Raw genomic sequence first — 16,800 nt, 5'->3', positions numbered from 1 at the left:
AAGCCTAGCAAGTGCAGAGTGTGACAGGAAATGTCCCTATATCAGCAGCTCATCAGAGAACACTCTGCCAATCAATAGCCCCTATGTCCTTGCCCCCTACTCATCTCAAGAGACGTAGACCCAAACCATTTAAAGATTAAAAGCAGCACCTCAGCTTCCTTACGGGATTCCATAACATCCAAGTGTAGCGCATTAAAAGTTAAGATCAAGCATTCCCAGTCACAACTTGCAAGCACTGCAGCATCATGCATTAATTCCAACTTCCAATGGTGGTCTGCATTGTCCCAAAGCAGAACCTCGCAATTGTACAACAGTATAACAACCCTGAGGGCATACAGACCTTCCCAAAACTATCCTGCATCAGGGAGTGGCTACATCTCTCAGCCGTCTAGAAAACCATTTTCTTGACATTATGGCAACTGAAACAAAAGGCAGCAAAGCGATCAGAAGCCCTCAAGTATAAGCAACTCTCATTCACACCAGTGAGGAGACGGCCTTAAAAAGATACTTTGCAGTGACAAACCACTGCACTCTGTCAATGATAATGCAAAAACTCTATCACACACGCTGGGGGGTGTGGTGGATGCAACCTCAACAAGACCAGAAAAACAATGAAGTGCTTTGGTAGTCATACATTTGCTACCATACGTGTGACTAGAAAGATATATGCCATAAAAGCCAGGACTGGAGAAAGAAAAGGATTACAGCAACCCCTAAGAACCAACTTACAAACCCTCTAATAAATCTGACATCTTGGGAAGAGGAATTTTGTTTTAGAGTCACAACCACAGGGCACAGTCAGAATTCTCACAAATAATAAACCATACGATGTTTACAATAATATTTTAGTAAGAGAATAGCTATCACTTGGCTTTTTTCTTTCACATCTAGTTTCAGAGAAATCCTTATACTAACACGGAAAGGGAAAGTATATCCATAAAAAGAGAGAAAAAGGCATGACTTTATCAGTATACATACTTAACTGTGAAAGGAGGAAGAGGAGAAGGAAGAATCCCCTCCCGTTAGAGGGGCTGTACAGCCAGCATAGCTATTAGCTGCACAACCCACCCGGGGGGGCTCCGGGAGGCTGAAGCCCCTGGGCTGACTGCCAGGCATGTCTGCCCCACTTATCAGTACAAATGCCAGACAGACCATGGAACAGAGCTTCTCAGTTTTAACTGTTAATATATCAAAGTTTTATTTGGAAAGAAGCCAGAGACTTGAAATCTCAAATTATAACATGTCTTAAAAGCTTTTTCAAACATGGAGAAGCAACACTTTGGAAGAGCTAGACAGAAACACAAGTAATTATGAAATAAGGTCAGTAGTTGCTGTCAGGAAAATTTTAAGATGGCTCCCACTGCAAGAATTTCCCAGGCAAGCAAGCTCTCTGGAAGAGGCAGTTCATAAGAGTTCATCCAAGGATGACCCATTTTCTAATCACAGCAGCAACTGAACACAGAAGTGTAAAAGGAAAATAAATAAATAAAGGCTACAGTCCCCTGTGCAAGAGACTGAAAGCTGGGAAAGAGAAGCCATATTCGATAGAAACAGAAAGTCAATTTATGTAAACTGATGTCTGTGTGTGGCTGACAAGTTTGAGGGAATATAAAACAAAACAAACAAACAAAAATACCAAAAAACAAGTGCTCTAGAGAACCTGAAGGAAATCAGAGCAAGCACACAGCAGGCAAGCACTGATCAAAATTAGTGCTCCTGTGCCAAACCCATTCAGTCTGCATGCTTGGTGCGAGCACTTATATTTTTGTAGACTTAGGCCACTGAGATAGTGAAGAGGCCTTAAACTCTCAGTTTTACAGTGACATTCAGTTTGTGCGTAATGACTTCTCAAGCACAACTATTGTTGCTCTGGATTTAATATTTACATAACTGATATTTGTTGTTTGTATGACATTAGCAGCTACCAGTGGTTTCCAGTATGCTAATCATCCACCAAACCAGAGGAGTACAGGAGGCAGACAAGTAAGCTGGAAAAAAAAGAGGGTTGCCATAGTTTCAATTATTTTCCAAAACAAAGCACTCTCACTAAGCAGATTCCAATATATTAAAAGCACAGAGCCCTAATCTCTTAAAAGCAGGTTGGACAGAGGCAAAATAAAGACTGCAGGATGAGGGAGGAGTTCCATATTTTACAATAGAGCAAATTCAAAATTATCCAACACCAAACATGTCCTCTTAATATACACAAACATTACAACTTCTCTTCTCTACCATTCATTTTTTTCTCCTGAAAGAAAAAGCTGGCTTTGTGCTAAACCTGCACTAAATTTTATTTACTGCTAGCTGCTGTAATTGTACTGTCATTGCTGAAGAACTGTCTGATCTTTACTCTTGGACTTACGGGATTTTCTGACCTCTTACGTCAGCTTATTTTAAAAATACAAACATATAGAGTGACCAGATTTTCAAGTTGAAGGACTACAATCACCTGTAATAGGGAAACCCACAGAAGATACTTTACCTGGAGTTCAGAGAAGCTTTAAGGTGGTAGCTAAAAACTGCAGCAAGTTTAAATTTTGGTGTTAGAGGAAGGGCAGGAAAGGGGGTGGGAGGGGGAACAGTGACAGGAACACTAGGTCACCTGAGATAGCACCATGGCCACATGTCACTTATAAACACAATACAGGCTCACAACATCCAAGAGGGGATGCTGGCTAATGGGCAAAAGTAAAAGTGACTGCTTATAACTCACAGTCTCTTTATGCAAACCTTTCTGACACGTGCTCTTTGTGGAAACCCATCACACTCACGAAAATGTCTCAGGCTGGCTCTTAATTTCATCTTCAGCTTCAATACCCAATCTTTACCTGTTTCCTCATTCTGTCTTCTAGCACCTACACCACAGATTATACAAAATAAACAAATATGACCTTCAGCTTCTATCTGAGAAACAGAGTTTTAAGGAAATTCATAATTTTGTCTAGAAATTTAAGGGGGGTAACACTTCATAGGTACATACAAATTCACAGATAAAATTGAAGGCATGAAAGCCTTTAGGTGAATTCAAAGACACTGCTAAGGCTAAGATCAGTAAATTCTAAAAGGCAGTGCTAAGAGCATCTTCAAATTACTAGAAAGGAACACTACAGGAACATGCAGAATGGCTAGTTTAAATCTGTTAACATCTTTTTTTTCTGTGACTTTTATTAAGGAGAAAAAAGCCTTGCCATGTTGCAGTCTTGATATTTTATTTTTTTAATTAATACAAGCAAGAACTACATGTAGCACAGACATATACACAATTATAGAAAACTCAAGAGGAAAGAAGGTGACACTGACCTCGTGAATGGAAGAACAGAAAAATCACACTAGAGCACACTTAAAATATTCTGCATTTTTGGAGGAAAGAGCTCCTGCAGCACAATAGGTGCAGCCTCCTCAAGATTTTCAACAGTTTAAAAAAAGTGTGAATATTAATAGAGCATGAAGCTGAGCTATTAATAGATTAGGCCTCTGGGGTGAGCATAAAAGAGACTCGAGCAATATACAGCACGTTAAGCCAGCTTACTAACGGTATCACTGCGGGAAAGTGTGTATCTATACTATTTAACAGCTGCTTCTTCTACAACTTTGTTTTGGGGATACTGGGCAGGGCAGGAAGGCGTAGATATTCAAATCAGCCTCTTTTCTTCTTATGATTTGTTAACAAAAAAAGCAGGTTAAAAAATGTATCACATATTTTGCAGTAACAGGTAATTAAAGATTGTGACAGTGTGTAATACATAAGGGTCACATTTAAGGGTCACATTTTATCCAGCTAACAGTTTAGCCCTTCCTGATTCCTGCACCCTCTACCATGCAGGCTTAATATTCTCTCAGTGCATCTTGTTTTGTACAGACACCACTCCAAGTTTTGGTAACACCTTCTACACATTCTCAAAACACATCAAAACCAACATTCTTCATGCATTTTCCCAGCCTTTCTTTTATATGAGTATTTTCCTTGTGACAAAATAAGGAAGATGACCATACTTTCATAAACTGATATTGATCTTTAGTTAGTATCTTGAGGCATTCAGAGAACAAGAAATTCATTGTCAGTAACGTAAAATAATACACACAGGATAGAAACCAATGCTAAGTTTGCATAAACAACGATGGGTCTCTGAACCAACCTCTGCTCTGGAAAGAGGTTGTGGAATTACAATAGTTCTGGTTTTGCAAAACTTTCTCAGGTATCAGTAGTGTTTAAAAAAAAAACCCAACAAACTACTATAGCAGTACTTGGATATAGCTGTTACAGACATAAGTAGGACAAGTTTTATTAATAGACATGACATCTTTGCACTGTACTGTGCAAACACACAAAGAGGTATTCCTTGAATGTTTGCACAATACTGTAACAAATACCATGTAACAGAAATGTCAAAACTTCTCTGTCCTACACCTATATTTCGGGAATGCAATATACTTCATCTAACACACAAAATGGTAACTAAATGGGTGAAATTAAGCAACCACTACATGTCAGGAAGAATTCACCTAGCTAGTTTACAAGGGCTGAAACACATCCATCTGCCTGTGGGTTAACATCTCTCATAAAACAATAGCTCCATCTCTGATCTGCCAGTCCTGTTCCTCAAGGGAAACCTATAAAACACCTTCCAAAACAAGCCAGGGAACTAAAATTCATAACTCTACTGGGTTCAGAAAAAAACCATGGGCTCAAAAGAGACATTGGATTTATGGCACACTGTAACGTTACCTCACACTAACCCCTTCACATGCCACAATGTATAATCTACCAGACTCTCTCCTTCCCCTAGGAGATAACCTTATCATCTCTTTCTTTCCTTTCCTAACTCCCTTGTAAGGAAACAATAATTTCTTTGGGCTTGAACAGAGGCAAAGTAATGACATTTTGTGTAGCTACAATCCATTTTGCTTAAATGAGCAGGTCACATACTGCACTTTTTTTTTTGTTACCTCTCCCATCTCAATAAAGAAAGAAACTCAGTCAGACCCTTGGTTATTGCAGATAGGATACCATAAACAAAGAGGTGTGAGAATGTAAAAGGGCATGAACCACAGAGTGAAAAATGAGAAGGTGTTGAAGATGAAAAATTTCCTAGGGAAAGAGCTAAAGAGCAAACAAACCACTTTTACTTGGATTCCTCCAAGACAAATACAGACAGTTGGATATGATAATACTGCAATTCAGAAGCAAAAGCCCAACTGAAACCACAGATGAACACAAACAAGATGGGATCTGAAGAATCATCAAGCAAGCAATAACAGTGCCCCTAGCCTTGTGACCTGAAGCTTGGCTGATCGGTTGTGAACAAAACCTTGCTACCCCACACAGGAGATAAATTGTTTTCTTACTCTATTTTATTAAAGCAGGTAATAAAACATAGCCCATCTGTGCAGAACAGTCTTGGGGTCTTACAATTGCTTGCCCACACAGAATTGTTGGTATACCACACTCACAAGCATTAACTACTTTTTCTTTCAGAAATGGTCTAAAAGGTACTTATTTCACTAAATTCCAAACAAATCTGAAATACACTCAGTTTTGTAGTCCATGGTTTCTATTTTAGATCTGAGAAAGGGCTTGCATATCTAAATGCATAGTCTTCCATACTATACCAATTAGTCTAATAAGAAGTATTACTACTACCCACAAATCTTGCCCTTCCAAGAGAAAGTTAAAAATATCAGAATATGAAAAAGAAAACAGAACACATCACTATGCACTGTATAAATAAGTAGTTTTGGTTTTATCAGCTCCAAAAGAAAGCAAGATGAAGCAAAGAGCTTAGCTGGTGATACTGTAGAGAATTTTTTAAGATTAAAAGTAAGAACACACACCACCAAGAGGATCCTTCAGAAAGAAAGTCAACTCAATTTTCTTGCACTCATAACTCAAATATACTAACTGGAGTACAAACTGCTTTTGAAATATATTTTTTTAAAAAAAAAAAAAACAAACCTGCAGTGAGGCTCTTTAAAAAGAAAATTAGGATTTCCAAAGAAATAACACTTACACCATCATGGTGTGCATGTTAATGTGCAAACACACAAATGCTGGCAGAAGAATAGAGGTCTCGGAGATGCCGAGTTCTTATAAGCCTCCTGAAAATAGGCAGAGAGGAAATAAATCTATTGCAGCTTCCACTAAGAAAAACGCTCCAGAGGGAGCCCCACTGTACTACTGGATACCAAAGAGTCCACATGGGGCTTTGGTGTGTAACGAGCTGTAAACAAACAAAGTCACAAGAAAAGGCTTCATTAGTTCTGCTTCTTATAGAACTACTAGATGTGCTTTTTAATGCATTATTAATTCATTGAACTCATTGCCAAAAGATGGAAGCTAAGGACTTAATTAAAAAAAAAAAAAACTCATGGAGAAAGCTAGCAAACTTTATGTTTGAGAAGTTAAGGGATGCAAATTAAAGCCTAATTTTTAGGACAGTAAGATAATCACAGGAGGTAAAGAAACAACCTTCCTCATGGACACTTTGTTCTGCAGCATCTGGTGCCAACCCTCTAGAGAAAAAATTTTGCAATATACAAACTCTAATCCCGGAATCACGCTGCAAGAAATAACTTACATGTGTCTCAGAAATTCTCTTTGAACCAATTCCTGCTCAGACAAGCCCTCTCTCATAGGATACAAGTGTGACTGGCAAGTTTGGAGACCTGATCACTGAACTAGCACTCATTTTCCACCCAGGATTCATAAGAACTCAAATTTTAACAATTATAATAAATTGAAGCTGTCACATACCAGGTCACTGATGTATCTTCATTCTGCCCATAATCTCTTTTTCTCTTTCTAGTCCTTGTGATCAATTGGAGTTTGGGTTTTACTCTATCCAGTGATTTTTATTTTTTTTTAAATAGTATTTCATTCTGGAGAAGCCACAACTTTTGAGATTAAATTTTCTATTTTAACTAGTCCTTGCCCAAGCTTGTGCAACCAGTGCAAAGTACTCAGGCAATTCCCCTCACGTCGCTGAGCACTTGGGGTTTCAGATTGTATGTGGACCATGACAAGAAGTTGCATCGTCAGATAAAACCAATACACCCATGCAGTAATTTCAAGCACAGTTTGATGGATGGCCAAGTTCTGGTTTCATTCACACTAGCATGACTCAAATTCTCTTAGGGTGAACCCAGATGTTATCTCACTGAAAAATACGCAAGTTAAGCATAGAATCAAAGTCTGAAAATTTCAATTATCCTGTTTTATCCCACCTAAAAATAAAGGCTGTATGTGTTGGAAGACATCTCCTCCCTATGGAAAGTATTAGAATAATGAAGAATTTCATTGCTTATTGCTCTTCCTTTTTTTCTTCTCTGAAGGGTCCCTGATCATTTCCCTCATTGCTTCTATGTAACAGCACATTCTGGTAGATGAGAGGTTTTAAAACAGGATTACTGCTTTGGAAACTGTGCTGCTAGCTAGCATTTTCTAACCCATCTACCCCCAAAAAAAATCACTTCTACATTGTGTTTGAGACAGACTAGTCACCCATAAGACCGAGTTGTTCAGAAACAATTTACCATAATAAAAATTGGTCCACCCCCATCATGTTCATTTTACTGGTGAAGTAGGAAATATTTTCTCATTCTACTATCTTTATTTTGCAAACACGATAAAACAATTTCTCTCAAAATGATGCAGTGCAAAAAGTCCAGGCAAGACCAAGTGCAAGTCCCAGAATGCAAGAAGGAAAAGTGCTTCTCCTATGGAACACGTATTAAATGCTCAGTATTTAAATTCAGATCCAAGAGGATTCAGCTTCTCCCCCTCACTTGGAACATTTGAAACAAAATAAAGCAAACAAACAAAACCTAAGCCAGCTTGCACATATTTTTATTTCTGGATAAATATTAAGAATTCAATGAGAAATCTGGAACACTAAGTAGGTATTGCCCTTGGTTGCACGTTTCTATTTGTGTCAATTCATAAGGAGGTCAAACCAATGGAGGACTAGATTTACACTGAAAGAGTAACACTCCTTGTATAATGTGTATGAGTTGCAAACCAAGTGATAATGTTCAGAGCTGCCACACAGAGTCAGGAAAGTTTCACACAACGTTTGGGAAAAAAATCAGAAATAGTCCAATCTCTGGCAGAGCCACCATATGGAGTTTACTGCAGTAACATAAGTTTTGGCCACTCAGCATAGCTCTGCTGCCAACAACGATAGACTGAACTATTTCTTTACAAGATACGTTCCTATAACCTGTCCTGGGTTTGGCTGGGATAGAGTTAATTTTCACAAGAAGCTGGGAGGGGGCACAGCCAGGACAGCTGACCTGAACTAGCCAAGGGGATTTTCAATACCATATGATGTCATGCTCAGTATATAACTGGGGGAGCTGGCTGGTGGTAGGAGGGATAGCAGCTCGGGAGCAGGCTGAGCATCAGGTTCCCAGTGGTGAGCAATTGCATTGCACATCACTCACTTTATACATCCTTTTATTAATATCAGTATTTCTTCTTCTCTCCTTGTGTTGTCCTATTAAATTGTCCTTATCTCAACCCACAAGGTTTCACCTTTTTCTTCTGATTTTTCTCCCCACCCCACCAGGTGGGGGAAGAGTGAGCGAGCAGCTGCATGGTGCTTAGTTGCCAGCTGGGCTTAAACCAGGACATAACCAAACAGTAAATTATAACCAGAGAGGCTCAGACAGTTCATCTGAATCTTTATAGTAATAAAAGGAACAAAAGAAAAACATTAAGAAATGTCAACAAACACTTCAGCATCCACAGTGGTAAAAAAAAGATGAAATAAGAGTGTAAACTCCTAGCACATGGCATGGGATGCAAAAAGATACTCAAACCTATTTAGACAGCCATGGATTTATCTGTATCAGATCTCTTGCTACATTATGAGCCACTGTTGTCAGTGTTGTCAAAAAAACAAATAGGCAGGTATCTTTGGGAGATCCTTCAACTTCCTTAAGCCTCTCAAATAACTGCGTGTCTAATTTATTGAAGTACAAACAGAAAATAGGAAAGCAGAGACAAGACAAGCTCCAAATGAAGGCTCACGACTGTCATGCCACCTGGCACAGATGTTACCTACCTCACACACTCTGCCATATCAGAACACACAAACACTTGCAGTGGAAGAGCTGATCTACTGTTAAGGATGTAACTTTGCTTGCCTCATTGAATCAAGCGCTCACAGCCTACACCTATCTAAGGACAGGTGAGAGCTGATGGATCTAGCTGGGGTAGCTTACTAGACTGCCCCCACTGCCCATTTCTCCTCTGTGTTCCCCTCCCTTGCCCCTCAGCAGCAGCTACAAGCCTTCTTGAGCTATCTGGGGACAACGTTTGGCTAGATAATACTACTGCCTACAGGATTTCACAGTGAAGTCTTCACTCTCTTCTGCCAAAAAGGTTGAAAGTACTTCATCCATCACAGCTGTTTTCACTGTAAACATCAGCTTAAGAGAGACTTCAGTTGCTTCACATGTTTTTAAATCAACAATTTTCACACATTTAGCTATGATGACTTAATTTAGCCGGAGTATTTCAATGCCTTTTTCTAACTTAAAAGTTCTTTGGAAGGAGATGTCAGGTGGCAACTGCTTACACTTCCACTGTAAATCCAGCTCCAGCTGCTTACTGCAGGTTTCAAAACACAGATGCCTCTGAAATCTGGTCCTATAAACCAAATGCAAACCCATTACAGCCAGTGCAGAGACTGACACTGACTACAGTAAGTTTTGGATCAGACTCTACAGCTACGTCCTTTTACCCTATGTGTATTGTCTTCTGCCAAATTATTTGCCTTTGAGTTGAACTGAAGATTGTTAATCAAATTCTACCTCAAGCTATCAGTTCAGCACCTGTAAAGAGCTTAAGTGTTCAGACCAGAAGAGAATGGGAAAAATAGCAGAATAAAATGCATTAGAAAGGCTATCAATTTGCTGAGCCCACTATTGACTTTCCCAGAGTATAAGATGAAATTTGGATGGTTTAATTGATTTCTCCATCTGTCACTCTTACCTAAACTTCTCATTTAAAAATAATGGCTAAACCCACAGGGTTTTACTTGCAAAGAAGGAATCAACACTGGTAGATTATTCTTGGGAGTACATGCACTTGTTTGTGTATGTAACACCTACAATCTGGAGTGCACTCATCAAAGACACAGTACAACTAATCAAAAGCAGCAATGAACAAGATTGCTATCTGTCAAGGCTCCAGTCTGGGTTCTCTCATGCAGCCACAGGGCTTTTGTTACCTTTGGCTTCTTACAAGTGCCTATCCATGCATTTGTAGACCACCCATCTACAGAAGCTGCAATCTGGAACGATAGCTACCATCACAAACGACAAACATGCTTAATTCCAAAAGGTGCCTCTTAAGGCCTCATGGTATTTAAGAAGAGAGAAAAGAAACAGAGACCATCTGTTACTGCAAGCTAAATAACAATTATGTTATCTACACATAAGGAAAACGACCAAAAACTGAACCATCATACACAATTACAGCCCAAAAACATCATTTACAGTGCCATCTTCATTACAGTTTTTCTCCTTTTTTTTTTTTTTTGTTGAAAACATTAAATAGTATAGAAATCTTCCTGTGAAATAGGAATTTGGTCTTTATTAACATTTTGTAGAAAAACCAAGACAAACAAAGTTTTTAAAATAACCATTCTGGACGTAAAAGTCTCAGTATCAAATTTCTTACTAAATACAAAAAGGAACTGAAGTACACATTTAAACTAAATATGCAGGATGGTTGAGATATTTGTCTGTTGATGCAGCTCTTCATTGGAAGAAAACAAACAAACAAATAAAAAACCTCACTAATACAAGTTATTTAGCATTCCTTACCTTGGAACCTGCCAACATAGTTCTCAGCATTTTTGTTCCTTTTCCAATACCAACCACTGCAAAGACAGAGGAAGAAATGCCACTTCAAAACCAGCTCTGCAGTTCCCTTCTTCAACACCATTAACTACCAAATATTAAGCTAGTCAGAAATACAGCTTTTCATGCTCTGTTAGCATATAGTCAACGCTTATGAGAAAGTATCTCTGATGTTCAAACAACATGGGACTAGTGAAAGGAAAAAAGCCTAAAGCAGAAGATAAATAAGCTTCACCTATTGTTAAAATGCTTTAATTCAACCCCTAGATTTATTTGTCTTTTAATCACCACAGAAATGGATAGTGCAATTAACACCATCTCTGGTTGATGAAGGCTATGGCTCACTAATAATGAATCTAGCCTTCACTGTAACTAAATAGCCCTGTTAAAGGTTGATAGTGACCAAGAGTAATACAGCCAAGATAGCACAATGAAATTGTTTATCAGGCTTACAACAAGAAAATAAAATAATCAAAAAGTCCAATTGCCTCTATCAAAAATCTTTTATAATCAAACCTTCCTATTATTGTGCATGTACAGACTACCATCTTTTCAATCTTAAACCAGTATTCTGCAAAACAGCAATCAGTTTTTCATAAAAGACAGACACAGGAAAAAGAGCTCTATTTTATATTTTACTTTAAAGCTTTTTACAACAGGGTGCTTTCCTTAAATATGTTTTCCTATTGATTTTCTCCACATACAGCAATTCAAAGAAACAACAAAAATTTTATAAGGAAATTAGTTTTGTGTACAACTCATGGAATACGCAACAGCTTATGTCCTTGATTTTAATAAAACTACAGGAGTTAAGGGAGCTTGCAGGAAATCAGCTTTGTGTTAGCCAGAGGCCAGTACCAAAAGCATCAAACTGACAACGAACTTTTTTTTTTTTTTAAACAAATACTTGTGCTCTAATGCTTCTCAATCTTTACACTCTGAGACTCATTAGATTACTTCTTACTCTCGATTACTTCTCCTCTTGTTCCTGAGGGTTTTTAGTCACAGATGCCCTTGTGCTTGTGCTTTTGTGTACCTTCAGTTCAGCCTGTTCCTGTCATATTTGTCAGATAGGGAAGAGCTGCAACAAGGCTGAGAAAAGGAGATAAGCACACAGATAAAACTTTATAACCAAGCACTTTTCTTGCAATGTGATGACATCACTGACACTTCAACATAACTGCTAAGCTGAAATTTGCTGAAGAGTGTCAAGAGATTCAATAGAATAATTTTAAAGAGACATTGAATGCTTTTGTGAACAAGACACTAACAATTTTCCCCATTAATCATCAGCTTGTGTAGCATGTGCATTATTGAAAGGTGACATAAACTAAACTTGCCAGACTACACTGGGCGTAACAAGGTTTAACTGAATTTTTAATTTTGATACTTTTTCATCTTTTCTTCTACTATGGAAGCATAATTCACAACTGCCATATAGAAACAAGCCAATTGTTTACAATTCCCATTGTACAGCAAGAAACACTAAACTGGAACCACAGCCCTAGACTGGTATTAAAAGAAGATATTCACTAAGACTTGACCTACAGTTCCTTTTTTCTTGTGTCTGAAATATGAGACCTAACGTTGAGAAGTTGAGTCCTAGTCCCACCAGCTTCCAAATGCACTGGAAGCCACAGATGGGGACACACAAAAGATTTTCCCTCTCAGACAGCTGTTGCTCCAGGCTCCTAGTGGTGCAGGACCATCACATGCCACCTGGTCTGTAAGCTGCCTTTCACTTACATGCCATAGATCACTGACCTCTGTCTTCAAGGTCCTTCCTCATCTACATTTGCTGTCAGTAGGAGAAGAAATATAAAAGTATATTTTCTGATGACAAGCACTGCCCACTTATTTGCAGTACACTTGGCACACTAAGCAAGACTCTGTATCAACTAATTCCCATGAACAAAGTCATAGATATGCAGTACATAAAATTTGGGCAACAGCAGTATAGATCAAGAAAGGTTAGAGGTTCCAGAAAATAAATACTTCTATTATGCTACTGTCCATGAGGAAAGAAAGCTTTCTGCCCCACCGCCCTATCCCAAACAGCGGCACACATTTTTTTAATAACTTGTTTCTGTTGTGTCCTCCCCTCTCTCCTCATTATCTTACGCAAACCCACAAGAAATCCGGGTACATTCCCTTTCCCACTCCTCTCCAGTTTTGTCCTTTCCAATCTAGCTAACATTGATTTTTTTTTTTTCTGTGTGTTTTATATGGCAGTGGAATGAAAGATCCTGTGCCTTTTCTTAATCGATCCATAGCACATTAAGGTGATGCACTTCTCTGTCTTTACCAAGCACATCAAGCCCAAATACTTTTTGTCATGCCACAGGAGCAGGCTTTGGAGACTGCTGGATATCAGAGAACAGTAGGAGAAGCAATTAAGAAGCACGAGTGATTTTTCTTTTCCTATGGATCAATGCTGTTGACTTCCCACAATGAGCAGTAGCATGCTCAAAGGGGACATCTGTGTAAAAGGAAAATGTCCGCTTCGGCAATACACACAGTATTCTCCAGTGAGCAGCCACACAGTACAGGAAATTGGAACAAAATGAGCTTACTTCTAGCCCAAGAATGTTACATTTTGCAATGTTCACAGGTGACAGACAATTACCAGCCTACAGGCCTCTACCAGCAACAGTCTCAGCAAACAACATCCCCTTGAAGCACAGCTCTTCCTGAGAAATCATTACATCAAAACTCAGTGGATTTACTTTCAGTGTATACTCATAGTTGTACCTGTTGATTTTCAATACCAAAAAAGTGTTGCTGTTATTTCTTCTAGCCAAGTACAGGTACAAGGCTATGATTTAAGCAAGCTGTAGTTTGCATGTTACTTATCAACAAAACTGTTGGTGACAATGTATGATATGAGAATAATCCAGCCCAACGGTCACAGCCACAGCTGAGTTTTCAACACCAGCAACTGACACATCCTGCTCCTTAATAAAATAAAGGAATTCAATAAATGGATTGCTATCAAAATTAAAAGACAAAATCTCTTTGGTGACTCCTCTTTATGATGCAAGACAGGACAGGAAACAAAAACTGTTTCTGTGCTGAGCCTCAAAAAAAGCAGCAGCTGAATTGCTCTTATACATCTTTCATTTGGCGAGTATAAGGCTCCCTCAAAATCCCAGAAAAGCATTAGTTTAAGAACAAATACTTTAGAAAATTATGATGACTATAAATCCCCCAGCTTAAGTAAAAAAAGCCATCAATTTCTCAGGTAATTTAGAATTCATTACACAAGAGTCTGTATTTTCATGTAATAACCCACAAGTTATTTCAGGATTGGGGTGGGGTGTGGAATATAGCCTTCTGTTAAAAAACACATTACATGCATGTAAAAGTATATGCAGAGGAAATTTAACCCAGACCACTCTTCCATAGTAACCCGTCCTTCCCCCAAAACCATAAAGCCTGTCATGCATATCCCAAATTGTTCCTCTACCTCTGATTGCATGTAGGCATAAAAATGTTTCCTCAAATCATCTTCTGATGACCGTATTTATATTTTTCATTACCCAGAACTCCTGCTGCTGCACTGTCCAAAGTTCCACCATGTCCAATTTTCAAAACCTGATTTCTTTTGTTCCCATTTGTTTGCACACCAGCTTCTGCAAATAAGAAATTGAAAGGAAGCATTATAGGATAACCTTAGAACATAGGAAAAAATAGCAAATATTTCCAGACTGCTAAAGGAGATAAAAAAAATTATTTAAACTATGAATTAGTAGTCCAGAAATTGCTGTACTGAATAAGACCAATGCTTCATCTAGATCTACTCCCAACCCCAAACAATTTGCAAGCTATTTTCGCTTAGATTCTAATGAAGTCTTACGTACCAGTATAACCAGATGTTCAGAAAATTATACTAGAAAACCTGGCGGACAGTTCACCTGAGAAGTTTCATTAACAAAGCATGCAAGAACTAGCAGAGTTCCTGAAATCATCTATTATAAACAAATTTTATGCTACATAATCTGAGAAATTCCTGTTGTACTTACTTCCATGTAATGGGTCATGTTCATTTGCCTGCATGTAGCCCTATGAAACTCTACAATGAACTGAACTTGCTCACTACTGCTTTCAAGCTGTTAGAGCATCTCAACCCACTGTACTACCTATGCAGCTGATGACTCCAGAATTTTGCAGAGTCCAGTGCCCCTTATTTATTAGTATTAAATATGACAAATGCTCTAAGCTCCCTTACCTATTTATAATCTCTCTATTATGCCTTTCACATCAGGGAATCAGACATGATTCTGGCTAAATCTCTTCCATACAAAGCTGAATTGAAGTCCATGCCTACCCTACAGTTCACTACAGAGTAAATCAGCCTGAATAAGCACTCACCACTCTGAAAGTATGTTCTCACTTCATCAGCCAGTGCCCAAAAACCCAGTTTAGATGATCAAGTCCCCATATCCATTATAAAAAGAATCTAGGCTGTAGTCCTTCACACCTTTACAACGATCACACTTTTTCCCCTAATATCTGACACCCAGGTTTCCCTGCATTCAGAAAAAGCAGACTGTGCCCAGGACTTTCAAACTCCTCGAAACACTGTATTTTTTCACTCATTTGGTGGTTGTTTTTTTTTAATGGCAAACAGCAGTGGGAGTGAAGCAGAATATCCTGCCAGTGCTGTGCTGCAGAGATGCTGCTGACGCCCATTCTGGCAGATGGGTGCACGCTGTCCCTGGGACCATGCTCAACAGCTCTCCAAGCAAGCTGGGATCCCCTGCATTGTGCACTGCAGGGCTGGAGCTTTCTGCTGGGGCAAATCTTACCCCCATTCAAAACAAAGGCTCACATCACGCTGTACCTTAGGCAATGACAGATGCCTGCCTCAAAGCGGTGAAGCAGGTGGTGAATATGGCCTTACAGCTACCAACACGCTGAGTCTCACAGGGACCCAGCAGCTTCACGCAGCAAGCCAGAACGTATCCAGCAATGACTCCATTCCCCCATTCTGGGCCATGCCACAGCTGTGAACTACCACCAAAAAAAAAAAAAAAAAAAAAAAATCAAACCCCAGTCCTCCTTTATTCTCTTAATGCTGAGAAAGAGGGTGCAGTGGCTTGACAGGGGTTGTGGTGCCAGCAGCCTAACGAACGCACACGCTACCGCCTGACAGCCATCCCACCGCCATGCCGGGCAAGGTGTCCCTGGCCAAAACGCTCGAGGGCTGAGCGCGTGTTCGCTTCAGGCCGGCCTGCTCCTGCCCTGGGACCGCAGGCAGGGCCTGTGCCCGCCTCCCTGTCACGATCTCCTGGCTTGACCACCAAAACCCCACCTCGGGCCTCCGGGCCCAACTCGGGGAGTCTGCACCTCGCCTCACCTCAGCCCGCCTCGCCTCGCCTCCCCCGGCCCGCAGCCCGCCTACCTGCCAGCAGCCTCTCCTTCAGGAGGTTGAGCACGCCGGCCGAGGTGGGCCCCTTGGGCTTGTACACGGCGAACAGCCCGCTCAGAGAGAAGAGCTTATCGGCGGACTTGCCCAGCACGACGCCTCTCGCCTCCCGGGCAGCCATGCTCCCGGCAGGCCCCGCCGACCCGGGGCAGCCGTCCTGCCGCGACCGCCCGCCTTCCGCCCCGCCCGGGGGCCGCTGGGAAATGTAGTCCGCCGGCGAGCCGGCCGCGGCGGGAAGGCTGTGAGGGGAGGCGGGTGAGGGGAGGCTGCCGGGCACCCCCCCCCCGAGGCAGCCCGGCAGTCAGCGGCACGGCCGCCTCGGGGGGACCGGCGGGGTGTCTCGGGTGGGACGCCTGCCGCCGGGGACCCTTCAGTCCGAACGGGGTGGCTGTAGGTATCGCCACCGGGCACGGGGGCTCCCTGCGGGCACCGCTGGGGAAGGTCGCTAGCCGGTGCGTGGCCCCTCAGCCGGCACGACGTTAGTCGTCGTACCTTCGTTGCCCAAC

At 40.6% G+C, this 16,800-nt stretch overlaps 1 protein-coding gene across 2 annotated transcripts in view; it reads right to left on the bottom strand.

Moving 5' to 3' along the window:
* TRUB1 (TruB pseudouridine synthase family member 1) overlaps positions 1-16,471 on the bottom strand; it is a 29,839-nt gene extending 13,368 nt beyond the window's left edge. For both annotated transcript variants that reach the window (XM_075026471.1, XM_075026470.1), the window contains exons 1-3: positions 16,271-16,471; positions 14,406-14,498; positions 10,831-10,886 (exon numbers count right to left, since the gene is read on the bottom strand). In XM_075026471.1, coding sequence (XP_074882572.1) covers positions 10,831-10,886; positions 14,406-14,498; positions 16,271-16,415 — 294 coding nt within the window. In that variant the 5' untranslated portion in view covers positions 16,416-16,471. The remainder of the gene's footprint in view (positions 1-10,830; positions 10,887-14,405; positions 14,499-16,270) is intronic.
* Between the last annotated feature and the right edge of the window lie 329 nt (positions 16,472-16,800).

The sequence above is a fragment of the Buteo buteo genome, chromosome 4, assembly GCF_964188355.1.
Source record: "Buteo buteo chromosome 4, bButBut1.hap1.1, whole genome shotgun sequence".
Lineage (NCBI taxonomy): Eukaryota > Metazoa > Chordata > Aves > Accipitriformes > Accipitridae > Buteo > Buteo buteo.
The sequence above is the reverse complement of the archived record's forward strand: the minus strand, read 5'-3'. Positions and strand labels throughout refer to the sequence as shown.